Source organism: Cebus imitator, unplaced genomic scaffold (assembly GCF_001604975.1).
Source record: "Cebus imitator isolate Cc_AM_T3 unplaced genomic scaffold, Cebus_imitator-1.0 Scaffold47, whole genome shotgun sequence".
NCBI lineage: Eukaryota > Metazoa > Chordata > Mammalia > Primates > Cebidae > Cebus > Cebus imitator.
Window position 1 is genome coordinate 2,191,441 of NW_016107362.1, and position 17,489 is coordinate 2,208,929.

At 41.3% G+C, this 17,489-nt stretch overlaps 1 protein-coding gene across 1 annotated transcript in view; it reads left to right on the forward strand.

The window, feature by feature from the left end:
• RELL1 (RELT like 1) overlaps positions 1 to 17,489 on the forward strand; it is a 72,847-nt gene that overhangs the window by 49,056 nt on the left and 6,302 nt on the right. The window contains exons 5-6 of the mRNA XM_017527300.2: positions 1,259 to 1,495; positions 4,939 to 5,077. Of these exons, the coding sequence (XP_017382789.1) occupies positions 1,259 to 1,495; positions 4,939 to 5,074 (373 nt within the window). The 3' untranslated portion in view covers positions 5,075 to 5,077. The remainder of the gene's footprint in view (positions 1 to 1,258; positions 1,496 to 4,938; positions 5,078 to 17,489) is intronic.

A 17,489-nucleotide genomic window follows, 5' to 3' on the forward strand; every position in this document is an offset into this window, starting at 1 on the left:
AAAAAAAAAAAAAAAAAAAAAAAAAGAAAGAAAGAAAATAGCTCACATCTGGCTTATATATTTCTGCTTTTTATATATTTAGATGGTCCAACCAGATTTATTCCAGATTATCAAAGTGATCTTCGCAGTTTCTGAAGCACTGTGCTATACAGCAAGGTGATTAACTGCACGGTGTCTGGAAGTAACTGTTCAAGGTCTGGATCTCAGATCCAACACTTATTCTCAGTGTGATCTTGGGCAAGTTACTCTGCTTCTCTCTGCCTCAATATCCTCATTGTTAAAATAAAGAAATTATTAATACCTACATAATAAGATTTTATGAAGATTAATTCCGTTAATATACACACATCAAATGCTTAGAATACTGTTAGCTATTTTATTATTACTGTCACCAACACCATCAACATCTGTTTTGAACATCACTTTTGATATCTTTGCCTAAAGGCTTTCCCCCTTAGATGTAATGGCCAGATTTGAGCAAATATTTTCTCTTAAGTTATCTGATAATTTGATAGAATTTGAGTTCTTCCCTTTTCCAGGGCATATGTATTTAGGGAGTCTCTTTGCTTAGAGTGACAGGCAGGCACTCTGGTATGTGAGAAATTAGAATGATTGCATGAGGAAGGAGATCAGTGTTTTAGAAAGAAACCTAATACTTTAAAGCCAGTTGATCTCTGTTAGAAGCAGTGCTTTATTCCCAGCCAATAGATTCCATTCTAGAAGTGATAAACCATTTTTCTTTTTTCCTCTATAGACAGGACCTCGCTCTGTCACCCAGGCTGGAGTTCAGTGGTACAATCATAGCTCACTGCAACTTTGAACTCCTGGGCTCAAGCAGCCCTCCTGCCACAGCCTCCAGAGTAGCTGGGACTACAGGCATGCGCTATCATGCCTGGCTAATTTTTTCATTTTTTTTTCAGAGACGAGATCTCTCTGTATTGCTCAGGCTGGTCTCAAACTCCTGGCCTCAAGCAGTCTCCCCACCTTTGCCTCCCAAAATGCTGGGATTATAGGCATGAGCTGTTGTGCCTGGCCATGAATCATATTACTATTGCTTAAGATAAACTCTCATCGCACCATCATGAGGGCTGAGTACCTGCCGTCTGAGGTCAGTTCACAAAATCCATTTGTACAATTGGAAGATGCTTTTTTTTTTCTTTCAGTTTAAATGTGCTCTGTCATTACAGGGAGAGAGGTCACCTTTGCTAACTGGTTACTGTAAGTAACCAGTTCCTTTTTATTTTCCTCCCCACTTTAGCCCTGTGACTCCCAGCACACCAGGGAGCCCGCCTGTGAGTCCTGGGCCTTTGTCTCCAGGGGGCACCCCAGGGAAACACGTCTGTGGCCATCATCTGCACACGGTGGGTGGTGTTGTCGAGAGGGATGTGTGTCATCGGTGTAGGCACAAGCGGTGGCACTTCATAAAGCCCAGCAACAAGTCCAGAGAGAGCCGACCAAGGCGCCAAGGCGAGGTCACGGTCCTTTCTGTTGGCAGGTAAGATCCCTTCAGATGCTTTTGGTTTGTGTGTGACGTGGGTGCTATGGTGTGTGGACTTGTGCTTACTTGTCAGACGTAGAATATGTTATCTGTGCCTGGCTCAGGTTATATCTCTGGGCTTTTTAGATGTTTTCTGCTGTAAGTCGTAGGTTTTTCCAACAACAGAAGAATCCTGAAAGACGGGTATTGCTAGATCAGATGGGAAATGTATGAAGATAAATACCTACCTGCTCTAACAGATAAAGCCCAGATTTTCAACTGTATACAGAAGAGACCTTTATATTTCACTTATGGAATCCAAGGCAGGTATTGAGATATCAATGGGTGGCTCTTCAGGTACTTGACCAGAGTTCTAGAACCTGTTCATCTGTGTGGCTTTACCAGGTTTGCCAGCCAAAGGAGCAGGTCTGTGGAAGGTTGTTCACAAGGGGTTTTGAAAGAGCTAGGCCTGAGAGTGACTTGTATCATTTTGGCCCAAACTCCACTGGCTAGAACTCGATCACCCAGCCAAGCTCACTTTCAGGGAAATGAGAAATGTCATCTAGCCGTGTGCGAGGAAGGGGAGAAGACGTGGATCTGGTCCACAGCCCTCCAGTCTCTGTAAGTTCTGTGTGAATTGCTTTGACTGCTTTATTTTAGTGGGCGGTGCCTTCCTCTGTGTCTTGGCTTTCTTGGTCCTCATGCCTTTCACTTGCGACCCATATGTGAGGTGGAGATCTTGCAGTTCAAGTGATGAATCCATCTGCCCCTACCTGAAGCATCTTTGCAGCGGGATGCTTTTGCAGTTCTGCTGTTGGATCCAAGTCCCACGCAGGAACTGCGTTGCTGATGTTGTATTTGGAAAGACAGTGGGGAGTAGTGGTAAGGAACACACATGCTGGAATGAGACTAGGTAAGCACTGAGCAAAAGTTGACAGTGCTGCTTACATGATCCTTCTCTCTACCAACAACACCCTGGAAGAGTAGCCTGAACTTGTTGCTTCTATGTCCTTTGAGTCTAGGCACCACTACTTACAAACTGTTATGTTGCTCTGTGCCTCAGTTTCCCCCTCTGTAAAGTGAGAAGTACAGTCACATTCACCTCGTAGAGTTACTCTATAAACTAAATGAGATGACTCACACAAAGATCTTAAACCAACTTTGGGTCCTTATGCACTCAAGAAATGTTGGCCGATGTTATTTTTATTTTAATTCAGTTGAGTTTCACCCTGTGTTGCACAAGCATCACGGAGAAGACTGCAGGCTGTTTGCCACTTACAGCAAAACAGCACAACTCATGACCACACTGTTTTGTTAAGAAGCAGTCATGGGAATTTATGAATGCAAATGCAATGAGAACCTGTGGCTTGTTTGGACAAAGCATGTTTTGTTGGACTTAAAAAAAAATGCCGAAATTTTCAACTCAGATTCAACACAGCTGTTTTTTATTTTGAAACGGAGTCACACTCTGTCACCCAGGCTGGAGTGCAGTGGTGCAATCTTGGCTCACTGTATCCTCTGCTTCCCAGGTTCAAGCGATTGTCGTGCCTCAGCCTCCTGAGTAGCTGGGATTACAGACGTTAATTCAGTTGAGGTACCTGCCACAATGCCTGGCTGGTTTTTGTATTTATTAGTAGAAATGGGGTTTCACGATGTTGGCCAGGCTAGTCTCAAACTCCTGACCTCAAGTGGTCCGCCTACCTTGGCCTCCCAAGGTGTTGGGATTACAGGTGTGAACCACTGTGCATGGCCAAACATGGCTTTTTAAAATGCCCCCAATCCAACTCTCTCTCTTGGATATTGGCTACTAGGAGCACTTAATGATTCCAGGCTGTTTTCCAGCATCTATTACTTAAGACAGAATAGTTTGACAGAATAGATTTGTGTTTACAGTACCCCGTTCTTTCTTTCACTTCTTCAGAGCCTTCTCCTCAGGGCTGGTGATCTTATTCTGGACACAGAAGGAGAATTTGTTTTAGATAGTTTTTAAGGGAAATTAAGACCAGAATGAGAAAGAAGCTGTTGTGAAAGACTCTAGAAATTTGGTGATGATATTACTGGAAAAACCGTTACATTGAATACATCTATTTAACTCTTAATTTTTAATGAAAATCTGTTCCTTAACGTTGTATAGTTTTTCCTTAATCTGTAATGAAAATTAACCCATTTTTGTTTTTTTAAAAGACAAACTCTCAAACCCTGATACTGATAAAATGTGTTGCTAGGGCTCTTCTGATTTTCTGCATGTGTATGAAAGAGAGAGAGAGAGAGAGAGAGAGAGAGAGAGTGAGTGTGTGTGTGTGTGTGTGTGTGTGTGTGTGTGTGTGTGTGTGTTGAGATAGGACTGCCTGATAGTTGCATATTTTCAGAAGTTCGTCATCTTCTGGTGAACATTCTGGTTACATCAGCCTAATTTGTAAACCAGTTGAGCATTTAACCAGCTTTCTGTGGTTAAAAAAAAACCTGATGTAGGCTGGGCATGGTAGCTCACACCTGTAATTCCAGCACTTTGGGAGACTGAGGTGGGTGGATCACTTGAGGTCAGGAGTTCGAGACCAGCCTGACCAACATAGTGAAACCACGTTTCTACTAAAAATACAAAATTAGCTGGGCATGATGGCGCATGCCTATCATCCCAGCTTCTTGGGATGCTGAGGCAGGAGAATCGCTTAAACCTGGGAGGTGGAGGTTGCAGTGAGCCCAGATCATACCACTGCACTCCAGGCTGGACAACAAGAGTGAAACTCCATCTCAAAAACAAACAAACAAACTAACAAACAAACAAACAAACAAACTGATGTTAAAGCCGAAGTCATTGTTAGAAGCCACAACTCTGAACTATTTAATATTTGAGTTCCTGAGTTTTTTTTTTTTTTTTTTTTTTTTTTTTTTTTTTTTTTTTTTTTTTTTTTTTTTTTTCTCGTTCTGTTGCCCAGGCTGGAGTGCAGTGGCCTGATCTTGGCTCACTGCAACCTCCACCTTTTGGGCTCCAGTGATTCTCCTGCCTCAGCCTCTCATATAGCTGGGGTTACAGGTGCACACTACCATGCCCGGCTAATTTTTGTGGAGATGGAGTTTTGCCGTACACCCAGGCTGGCCTCAAACTCCTGGGCTCAAGCAATCCAGCCACCTCAGCCTTCCAAAGTGCTGCTGGGATTACAGGTGTAAGCCACGTGCCTGGCCAATACCTGAGTTTTTAAACACCTTTTGCATGCTCTATAAAATATCCAGCTTAGTCTGTGATATGGTTGAGTAGAAATCAGCTGGAAGGTTGGGCAGGGGCCAGGGGAACGTGCCGGGTAGGAATGAATGTTCCTCCTCATGGATATGTTGTTTTTCATTTGTGTCCTAACTTTTGGCTGAGTTCATTTGAGATCCTCTGGGTGGATGATTTTTGCTTTATTCCAAATTCTTGTTTATTAGAAAAGCAAACCCTGTCACCTCTCCCCATTTCCCCTCAGGTTTAGAGTTACAAAAGTGGAACACAAGTCAAACCAGAAGGAACGGAGGAGCCTGATGTCTGTTAGTGGGGCTGAAGGCGTCAATGGGGAGGTGCCAGCAACACCCGTGAAGAGAGAACGCAGTGGCACCGAGTAGCAAGTGAGCCGTGGTTTTGGTGACAATGGGGGCAGGGTGGCACAGGGTGAGGAGGAGGCACTCGGAGCCTCCCAGTTTCTGTGGAAACATAGGAATGACATTTAACAGGGAAATGGAAGAGCTTTCCTGGACCCAGTAAGACTGACGGGTATTGAACATGATTACTTATCTGTCCAGAGCTTTTTATAAAGAAGTCACAAACTTGGTGCCTCCAGGGGCTTGGCCTGTGTGATAATGAGGATGGAGGATTACTTGTGAGGCAATGTGGCATGGTGGGGATTGTGGAAGCTGTAATTCCCATCACCCACCCATAGGGCTTGCATGACCACGAGGCAGAAAGCACCTAGTGTGGCTGCATCTTCTTACTCAAAAAAAGTCAAAATCTAGACTTTTAAAAATGTAAAATCACTGATTTTAGATGTTGGCAGCTTTTGATTTGTTTTTGTTTTTGTTTTTTTTTCAAAAAACAACCGTGCAGGCCAAATGACATGTAATCTTGTTACCATTCCTAGGCAAACTGTGACTTGAAAAAGTCTGGAACAAACAAACCAATGCTTTTTCCTTTTATTCTGTTGGAAACCAGTTTTCTTCGTGTCTCAGTTCTGAAACTTCATCGGAATATTTTCCACCAAATATCTTGAGGCAATTGAAAAGCCACAGTGATTTATTTCTTGATTTGGCAATTTTAGTTTTATAAGACACTGCTTAAAAACACCACCACCACACACCAAAACCCTGTGATAAATTGATAGTGGCTTAGCTTTCTTCTTAACTCCTTTGTTTCTGTGCCAGCTTGAGTGATATTTATCCTTTCCATGTGTATTATCCCTTGTAAAAGGGCAAGGGTGATGACATGGGAGGGATCATATACCCTAAAAGATCAGGACCCATCAGAGCCTCAACATGAAGGCAGAAGGGTTTCTACTCACACAGGAAGGGGAGGGCGGGCCATGAGGGAGAGGTCAGGCGGGGTCCTCGGAGGTACAGGGACACAGCAAAACTGATATGAAACCTGGAGTCAGACTGCCAGGTTCAAGTTCCAGTGTGCCACTCACTAACCCTGGGACCTGGGCAAGATACTTCAGCTTTCTGAGCCTCACTGGAAAATGAGTGATGCCCTTGACTCAGGGGCAGGAGGGAGATTTCCATGAAGTTGCAGGTGTGGAGGCAGGACCTCACACGTGGGAAAGGCTCCATCCGTGCTACTGATTCTTGTCATGCGATATTTCATTTTTGGTCAGCGTGGCTGAGTGAAGGAGAGATGTGGCTTTTTGAGTGAAGCTTTTCTGATAATCTGCTGGGCTCAGAGGGTTGAAGGTGCTCTGGAAGTAATTTGGAACGACTCTGTGCTCCTAAATTTTCTGAGACACAGGGACTCTGATAGTTTTCTAGTGCTAGTTAGTCCTCGCGCTTTTGCCCGTGGGGAGATCTGGCGTCTTTTCCCGAGTTTAGGAGCAGAAGAGGGGCCTTCTTAAAGAGAGAAACAGTGCAGAAAAGTCTACCGTTGGTTTCTCAGCCAGTTAATGGTGACCTTGGGGAAGGGAACCAAAAGAAATTTGAGAAGAGGAAGATGAATAATAACGGCAGCTAATGTTAATTCAATATTCTAGTCTTCTAGGCGTTGGAACTGATGTGTATCTCATGTCATTATAAACATCTCCGATGGGGTTAGTACAGTGATCGTAGTTTTTTACAGATGGGGAAACTGATGAATGGGAAAGGTGAGTTACATGTCGAAGGTCATGTAGCTAGAAAGAGGAGCATTCTGATTAAAGCCAGTGAAGGACTTCCCTGTCTGGGAAGAGAAGCATCTGGCTATTCAAGTCTTAGGTGAGGAAGACCCAGCCAGCTTAAAAGAGGTTTTGCTCCAATTTGGATTTCTAGCTAAACAGTTTTACTGCAGTGTTTTGTTTTACTGTAGAACAGACTCAAGTATTCAAATACAAATGCCTATCCACTTACTTGTTAGGTTTCTTTTTTCTTTCTGTTGTTTAAGGTGGTTGTTACCAGAAGCTAGACTTAGTATTCCAAATAGAATGTTATCAAGACTGGGGCAGGATTTCTCTCTCCCTCTTCTGGTTCCTTCTCCCTTTAAAACCCCAAATCTGTTGTGGGGCATGTCCTCCCCTGTTCTTCCCACCCTGCTTTGTCGGCCTGAGTTCTTTTTTGTGGCTGGATCTAACTTGCCCTCTTGCCCTCTGCCTGACTTATTTTGGCAATGCGGTTAAAATGGTGTCTTTTTTTCTACAGAAAATGTGTTTGGGTTTCTCCTTGGAAGAATAAGCTTTTGTTCTTCAAAGTTAAATAAATTGAATTGCTTTCAGCCTCCAAATGCCACTGCCTTGTCTTCATTGTCACTGGTCTTTGGCTTTTTAAAAATGATCCTGTCCTAAGCATTCTGTGCCGCATGTTTCTGAAGCCTGCACTCTTTTTTCCATTTGCTGATAGTATCTTGTTGGAAACGTTGATTTAGTAAGTTTTTGTAACTATATTTTTAATTTTTTTTATTTAAAATTAATCAATTATTTTAATGGACAATGAAAGTTGCATATGTTTATCATGTACAAGACGATGTTTTCAAATATGCCTACCCTGCAATAGCTAAATTGAGCTAATTAACATATGCATTGCCACACATACTTACCTTTTTTTTTTTTATGGTGAAAAACACTCCAAATCTACTCATTAGCAATTTTTAAGAATATAACACATTGTTATTAACTGTAGTCACCATGTGGCACAATAGATCTCTTGGAATTATTTCTCCCCTCTAACTAAAATTTTGTGTCCTTTGACCAACCCCTCCCCCACCCCACCGCTGACCACCTTTCTTCTCTCTGCTTCTATGAGTTCAGCTTTTTTAGATTCCACCTGTAAATGAGATGACGTGGTATTTGTCTTTCTGTGCCTGGCTTATTTCACTCAACATAATGTGCTCCAGGTTCAAACATTTATCTTCAGTGACAGGATCTCCTTCTTTTTTTCTGGCTGAATGGTATTTCACTGTGTATCTATACTTCATTTTATTCAGTCATCTGTTCGGGGACTCTCAGGAAGAGTCCATACCTTAGCTGTTGAGATGATGCAGCAGTGGACGTGGCAGTACAGGTCTCTCTTTGACATACTGATTTCAGTACCTCTGAATATGTACTGAGAAGTCGGATTGTTGGATCCTATGGTAGTTCTATTTTTAATTTTTTGTTCCTTTTTTTCTGAGACGGAGTCTCACTCTTGCCCAGGCTGGAGTGCAGTGGCACAATCTCAGCCCACTGCAGCCTCCGCCTCTCGGGCTGAGGTGATTCTCCTGCCTCAGTCCCCTGAGTAGCTGGGATTACAGGTGTGAGCCACCACACCTGGCTAACTTTTGTATTTTTAGTAGAGACAGGGTTTCACCATGTTGGCCAGGCTGATCTTGAACTCCTGGGCCTCCCATAGTGCTGGGATTACAGGCATGAGCCACTGTGCCGGGACTATTTTTAATTTTTTTAGTGACTTCCATGCTGTTTTCTGTGATGGCTGTAATAATGTATCTTCCCACCAACAGTTATGCAAGAGTTTCCTTTTTTTCACATCCTCATCAGCACTTTTTTTTTTGATAATTGTCATTCTAACAGATGTGAGGTATTATCTCATTATAGTTTTAATCGCTATTTCCATGATGATTAGTAATGTAGAGCATTTTTTCATATTCCTGTTGGCCATTTGTAGGTCTTCCTTTGAGAAATTTCTATTTAGAATCTTTGCCCATTACAATTTTTTAAAACATTTTGTTTATCTTTATTGACAAAAATTATCTATATTTATTATGTATAGCATGTTGTTTTGAAACATGCATACATTATGGAACGGCTAAATGGAGCTGATTGACATACATATTACCTCACATAGTTATCATTTTTTTGTGGTGAGGATATTTAAAATCTCTCTTAGTTAGCATTTTTCAAGAATACAATACTTTGTTTTTAACTGTAGCTCCCATATCGTGCAATAGATTTCTTGACCCTACTTCTCCTGTCTAACTGAAATTTGATGTCCTTTGACCAACATCTCCCTTCCTGTTTTGCCCCATTTTAAAATTGAATTATTTGTTCTCTTGCTTTTAAGTTGTGTTTCTTATCTATTTTGGATAGTAACCCTTTATAAGATGTATGGTTTGCAAATATTTTCTCCCATTTTATAAATTGTCTCTTCACTCTGTTGATTGTTTGCTTTGCTGTGCAGAAGCTTTTTAGTTTGATGAGATGTCATTTGTCCATTTTTGTTGCCTGTGCTTTTGGGGTTTCATCAAAAATCAGTGCCCAGATCAGTGTAGTGGAACTTTCCTCCTACGTGTTTTTCTAGTAGTATTACAGTTGGCGTTTCTCTTATCAATACAAAAATTCATAATATTAGACATCTCTCTGTATTTTTATTATTCAGACTATTGTGTTGGTTTTTATTTTAGTAATTTATTTTAGTGATTAAAAGCTTGGTTTTAAACTCCTTACTTTTAATTGTGCCACTTAGCTACCAATGGTTTTGGGCAAGTTACTTCATGTTTTCAAGCCCCAGTTTTTTCATCTTTAAAATGAGATTGTTGCTGGACTTACATGATATGATGTATGTGTAGTTCATAAGTCAATCTTTGGCACAGAGTATCTGCTAAACATGCACTACTGTTAACAGTTGTTGTGCCTGGTGGTCTTAATTATTTATTAGGTCATTTCTCAAGCATCAACTTTGGGTACTGTGAATTCCTTTTTACATCTTAAGAACATTACAGCTTTGGACTCTCAGGACATCTCAGAAATAGATAGTATTTGTCAAGTCCCTTAGGAATTTGGGCCATTTTCTTGTTTGCATTAAGGAGGCCTTAGAAATAACCATTCCCTTCTTCTAAGAGGTGGAGTTAAAATTAGTAACAAGGCGATGGAAAAGTTTTGCTTGCAAGTTCTTTTTCTTATAAAGATCAGAGGGTGGGATAAATAGAAATGTCGGACTGCGACGTTTCAGGCCTAAGCATGACCGCTGTGCTGGTGCTCTGCTTTGGAATAAAGTCTCCTCTTTGTCAAGACTGTTCCATGGCTCAAACTCCCTCCTAAGCATCCGTGGCTGGTCACCGGGTGGCTCTCTGACCTTTGGCCACCTTCGTGTTCTTCTCTAACAGTGAGGAAAGGCTCCTTGGCTCCTTTCTTTGGACTCTGTGGCAGGAATTATAGTAGAAGCTACTTGGGGACCCCCATTGGGAGTTGTGCTGCTTGATTTGCAGTCCTCTGAATTGCTTTTCTTTTATTCACTCTCCAGAAAGCAGGTAATGGTGAGAAACAGCAGGTACTACTAGTTAGTTTATATCTATCTCTCTAGCTTTAATTTTTTCAGGAAAAATGCATATATATATATATATATATATATATGTTTATTTATTTATTTATTTATTTGTTTATTTATTTTCCTCACGAGACAGAGTATTACCCTGTCACCCAGGCTGGAGTGCAGTGGCGTGATTTCTGCTCACTGCAACCTCTGCCTCCGGGTTCAAGCGATTCTCTATCTCAGCCTCCCAAGTAGCTGGGACTATAGGCGTGTGCCACCATGTCCGGCTAATTTTGTATTTTAGCAGAGACAGGGTTTCACCATGTTAGCCAGGATGGTCTCGAACTCCTGACCTCGTGATCTGTCCGCCTCAGCCTCCCAAAGTGCTGGGATTACAGTCATGAGACACTGTACCTGGCAAAAATGCATATTTTTTAAAAGCAAAATGATCTCAGATTTGATGGGAGCCCTTTAACTTGATTCACTGGTCTTATGGTATAACAGAATATAAAAAGAAACTGCAGCTAAAGTAGGCATGGATTAGGCCACCTGGCTTGGTTTTCAGTTGCTGAATGCATTTCTCAAAGGTAAAAGCAATGCCGCGATGCCTGCCTTGCTCCTGTGTGGAAGACTGAGCCCACTGAGTCCATCTTAAATGTGGAGGTGGAGGGAGGCTAGCATCTGCCCAGGACCTGCTCTGTGAAGACTGAGCAGGTAGAACTGGCTGCAGAGAAAAGCTGAGTGAGGGATGGGACTTTAAAGGCAATTTGAGGAGTTGTAGGTAATAATATCCTATTTTACATACGAAGAGCCAGGCTTAAAGGGACTAATTTTCCCCAAATCTCAGCGCTAGGTAGTGAGAGGGCTTGTATGGGAAGAAATTTACAATTGGGAACTTACATGCTCAGTGGCTGTGGAGTGCGAGGGAGCTTTGCTTTTCTTGGCAGGAAAGCAAACCAACTGCCCTTTCTTCACATAGCTCAGTAGCTCACAGAACTGATCATTCCAGCCTTGGGATTGCCTCCTTTGGCCTCCTGTGGGATCATCTGATGAGCAGCTGATGGATTTTAAGGCTCTGCCTGGATCAGGTCCAGGTCTGTGAGCCATTCAGTTTTCTTCCAGGTAGACTAAGGTCATAGACTTGTAGACTTCAGAGCAGCTGTGGTTGCTAGCTCAGATCAATGCAGGTACAATTATATCTTTTAAAAGTGTCTCTTGAGCCCTTACCATGTGCCAGGTAGTTTGCTGTGTGTAGGGATATGGCAGTATGTCAGACAGACAGTGAAGGCCATGCTCTTACAGAGCTTCTATCCTAGTTTTTTTTTTTTTTTTTGAGACAGAGTCTAGCTCTGTTGCCCAGGCTAGAGTGCAGTCGTGCGATCTCGGCTTACTGCAACCTGTCTCCTGGGTTCAAGCGATCTCCTGCCTCAGCCTTCCAAGTAGCTAGGATTACAGGCACATGCCACTACACCCAGCTAATTTTTGTATTTTTAGTAGAGATGGGGTTTCACTGTGTTGGCCAGGCTGGTCTTGAACTCCTGATCTCATGATCTGCCTACCTTGGCCTCCGAAAGTGCTGGGGTTACAGGCATAAGCCACCGCATCCGGCCTATCCTAGTTTTTATAGCAGACTTTTCTCCCCTGCACCTCCCCGTCTCCTTGTTTAGTGTGTGTTGTTACATGTGTTGTTCAAGATCATGCTGAGAGTTCATTATGGAGCTTCCTTTATAGCTCATTTTTTTTTTACTGTCCCCAATGTATTGGATATTATAGGTGTTTGAAATGAAATTTTTTTAAAAAGAACTGAAATATAAGAAATGCATAGAATAAAATATTTAAACAGCTAAAAGTCTGGAGGGTGAAAAATAAATCCTAAAAATAAGTCTGCTCCATCTGTATCCCCCAACCCTTTTGCATATATTATCTCTTAAACCTTTTCTCAAGAGGGCACCACTGTGATCAGTGTTCTCTGTGTCCTTTCAGGATTATGCTAAGCATATACGTGCTGATGCAGTATATCTTTTTATTTTTGGATGGAGTCTAGCACTATCACCCGGGCTGGAGTGCAATGGAGTGATCTTGGCTCACTGCAACCTCCACCTCCCGGGTTCAACCACTTCTCCTTCCTCAGCCTCCCGAGAAGCTGGGATTACAGGAGCCTGCCACCACACCCAGCTAATTTTTGTATTTTTGGTAGAGACGGGGTTTCACTGTGTTGGCCACGCTGGTCTCGAACTCCTGACCTTGTGTGATCTGCTCGTCTTAGCCTCCTGCAAGATATCTGTGTATATAAAGCCCCTCCTTTTGCCCTTCCACAAATGAGAGCATAGATACTTGTTGGTACCTTGCTTTTTATTGAAGTTAATGATTTTTAGGTTCTGTGGTTCCGTGACTGTTGAGTTTTTGTCTTACTCACAGATGATTGAGGAAGAACCAGTTTTTACTCTCCCACATTGAGCCATGAGGAGTGAAAATGGTGGACACTGTTAAGAAGCTATATGCCCTATTTGTCCTCAGTTGTTGGGAATGGCTCTAGTACATTTATGGCCATGATCTGGGGGTTTTGAGTGAACCTAAAAACATATTTTGCTGTCATCAACTGTGATGTTTTTTCCAAATTATTCTTCCATGGTCTTGTTCTGTGCACAGGAGATACTAAAACATATTTATCAGTATTCCCAGAGTTTAGACAATATGGGGGACCAGGAATTTTTGATTCGTTTTTGCTTTGAATTGCCACCAAAGCTATCTCCTCCTAGCACATATCACCCTGGGCAGGGGCCTTCCCCAGGGCCTCTTCCTATGTTGACCAGTTGACCCACTGAATGAGAGCTTTGCTGTTCTTCCTCTTTATCCCTGTCAGCTGTTTGACATCTGCTCTTTTCACTGTAGAAATTCAGCAGTGTTGGAGGCTAGAGACTTTGGAGGACCTAAAGACAGACCCAAGGGGGCTTGAGGGAAGCAGAAAACGAAATGCTTTCAGAGACATGCTTACCTACAATTAGAAAGAAAATGGAATTAATGTTTATAACTAGGATTTTTATTTTTCTTAATTCATGCCTTGAGACCTTGAGTTCTACTAACATTAAATAGCTTAAGTTAAAACAGCGCCTGTTTTCTGTAAGTAACAGGACGTAGGGTACTTCAGTCGCTCCACCAGATAGGTTTTAGGATCAGACTCCTTGCACTCAAGATCTTGGCTGTCACTTTTTAGCTATCTAGCTTTGGGCAAATTACTTAGCCTGTGATGCCCCAGCTTCTCCATCTGTGAAGTGGGAACAATAATAATAATAATAATAATAATAATAATATTTCATAGGGATGTGTTCCTTGGCACTAAATAAGTGCAAAATAGGTTAGGTGTTAAATTACTACATCAGGTGAGCCCTGTTTAAACACTTAGCCATAAGTACAGTGTTAAAATTTATGTTTTTCATGTTTCATGATTCTTTTGAAGCTCAGAGAGGCCAGGTTAGACATAACCTATGAAGTAATAGCAGTATTGTCCATTTGATACTCAAGTGGAGGCTTATTGAAGGCCAGTTAGAGAGGCAGTATGTAACTTGTTCCATTTTCCTTATTAGAAAGAGACAGTAGTATTCAGGGTAATAAGTTATTCTGCCTGTAGCTTAGTGTAGACATGAAATCATGTGTGGAGACTAGTAGGGAACTGCTGAATTGCATTTAAATAATTTCAAGTTGAATCCTTTTTTTTTCCAGGTACAGAATAACTTTTGATGCCACTTACATTTTACTTGGAATAAAGTGCTCTGATTCTACCATCCCAAAGGATGGTGAATCACAAGTGTTCACTTGTTGTCACTTGGGAAATCCATTGTTGCTAAATACATGAGTACATTTAAATTGCTGTGGGAATATAACTCAGTTAAGAACAACCTTCAGACTTCAACCTTTAGACATTAGATCCAAATCTAATGTCAGAAGATTCAAAACTGTAAGGAGTGCAAAATTTCTCATTGGTATTTTTCAATAAAGAAGATAATATAGTTTGCAGGAATATGCATTTCTGTCTATGCTACTTTAAAAAAGCGATTTCTATTTTGAATGAGAAAAACACCTAGAAACATTATTTTTTCCTGAATTGACCCACATACATAGAAAGTTTCTCACCATTGATATTAAAAAATCAAGGTTTTAATTATTTAGCCCCCTCCTCAAATTGGGGGTTGTAATATGCAACTCATGGAAGATGTAGTATTCGATAAACATAAATAATGCCCAACCTTATTAATAATGAAATAAATCCCAACTGTGATCACTTTTTGCTTCTCTGTTGGCCAAGATGAATGTTAACGCTAGCATGACCATATAACTCACATCCAAAATGAGGAGGTAGCTCACACTTGTAATCCCAGTGCTTTGGGAGGTTGAGGTGGGAGGATGGCTTGAGGCCAGGAGTTCAAGACCAGCCTGAGCAACATAGTGAGATCCTGTCTCTACAAATGAAAAATTAAAAAATTAGCAGGGCATGTGGCATACACCTGTAGTCCCAGCTACTTGGGAGGCTGAGGCAGAAGGATTTCTTGAGCTCAGAAGTTGGAGGCATCATGCCACTGCGTTCCAACCTGGGTGACAGAGTGAGACTGTGTCTCTAAAAGAGAGAGAGAGAGAGAGAGAGAGAGACATATTAGAGTCTACTGAGAATAAAAGGGAACACCGTAAATAATTATTTTGGGTAAACATATATAAACCAACACCTCCCAGGCAAACTGGTTTATGTGTCACCTTGGTTAAGCGGGTACATGGAGATGGACACTGTCACACACCAAAGCAGGGAGGCTACAATGGTCTAGACCTTTGTGGTGGCAATCTGGAACTGTAAAATCTTAAATATGCACTCTTTGACCAAATTATTCCAGTTAATAAATATCATGCATAAATGCAAAGATAATGTTCAAAGTTGTTCACTTCAGCATTATGTATAGTAGCAAATAACTGGAAGCAACTTTAAATATCCAGCAGTGGGGGATTAAGTAAATGAATTATGCCTTATTCATTTAATAATGGCCTGCAAATGCCAAAGATTGAAGTGGATGCTGGGTGTGATAGCTCACACCTGTAATCCCAGCAATTTGGGAGGCTGAGGCTGGAGGATTGCTTGAAGCCAGAAGTTTGAGATCAGCCTGGGCAGCATAGTGAGACCCTTTCTCTACTAAAAAATAAAAAAAATTTAAAAATTTAAAAATTAGCTGGGCATGGTGGCGTGCCCCTGTAGTCCTAGCTACATGAGAGGCTAAAGTGGTGACTTTAACTCCATGACTTAGGCCCAGGAGTTCAAGGTTGCAGTAAGCCATGATTGTGCCACAATACTCCAGCCTGGGAAACAGAGGGACATCCTGTCTCAAAAATACAACAAAAAAAACCAAACTATACGTTTTTTATTCCTTTGATCAAACAATGACTGTTACATAACACATCCTGTCATAGACCTCATGGCTTGTTTGNAAAAAAAAAAAAAAAAGATTGAAGTAGCATTTTGAAAGACACAGAGCACCTACTGTATATTATTAGATGAAAAAAGTTATAAAATATTCTAGCTATGTTTAAAAATGATACGCAGCATGGCTCTTTTTTTTGGGTGGTGGGGGGGCAAAGCTGATTGTTTAAGCTTCCTCTTTGCATACACTAAGCTCCTTCAGGGCTTGGGCAGTGTCGTTGGATGGTGTCTTCTTGCCCTTTGCCAAGACTTTGGATGGCATCTTTTACATAGTTGGCCCTCAGTGATTCCTTAACAGGTGTGACAATATGGCATTCATTTCGTCATTAAAAGAACCCTCTGCAAATTAGTTGAATTCTAGTTCCCAACTGCTTTGAAATATGTTTAAAAAATGATTCTGTAATTTTAAAATTTTGTAGTTCAAGTTGAGTTACTGACATTTTTTTTTCTTTTCTTTTTTTTTTGTTGGAGTCTCACTCTGTCACCCAGGCTGGGGTGCAGTGGTGCAATCTCGGCTCACCGCAACCTCCACTTCCCAGGTTCAAGCGATTCACTTGCCTCAGCCTCCCAAATAGCTGGGACTACAGGTGTGCCACCACGCCCAGCTAATTTTTGTATTTTTAGTAGAGACGAGGTTTCACCATGTTGGCCAGGCTGGTCTCAAACTCCTGACCTCAAGTGATCTGCCTGCCTCGGCCTTCCAAAGTGTTGGGATTACAGGCATGAGCCATTGCGCCCATCCATGTTACTGAAAGTTTTAATTAATGTTTCAGTCTTTAAATGACTTTGTCATATTTGTTTTCTCCCCCATTTCTTAGATATACTTTGACTTTGTAGTATTGTATTTGCAGGGCTTACCCTTTAGAAGTGAATTTAATTTTTGCAGTTTTTAATCAGTTGACAAATGTTAGTACTGGGTCTTACCTTAAGACTTAACCCTTCATATATGCATTCGAATCAGTGAGGCACCTTACAGGAAAGCAGAGTCCTGGACTGCAACCCCATAGACTTGGATTTAGTAGGTCTCGGGGAGGGGCCCAAGGAATCTGCAGTTTTTAATATGTTTAAGCTGATTCTAAAGCAGGCTCTGCTGATCATTCTGAGAAACACTGATTTTAAAAGATTGCATAGATTAACCTAAATTAGCAAGAATCTTTTGAGTTTGTTAAATAAATAAGAGCCTTTAATAAAATGAGAAGGTATTATTGTTAATTTATAAAATTTAACACACAGTTTAGACCAGAGCAAAATTTAAAGGACCAAACACATTGTGCTGTGATCTCATTAATCTACATCAGCCAAGATGCCGACCCCTGCAGGCCGTACCGCTGCAGGACCGTGGTGTCACACGCTCAGCAACCATAACCTGCCAGCGTGTAACCACAAAATGGTCAGTAGAGCCTGGAACAAGATTCTAACTAAGAAGTGTGAGCCTTAAAGGATCATGGATTATTGGTGAACGATCACTTAAACGGAGCTCCAGGACTTCAGTGTTAATATTGCTGTCATAATCTTAACTCTTTCTATAAACAATGTTCTCTATTTTATTTAAAAGTGTTCAAGAAAATTATTAATTCAACTATGTGGCTCCATAGCCTTCTCTTACAATGACATCAGAATTCAGTGTTGTGTAGGCGTACTTTTTTTTTTTTTTTTTTTTTTTTT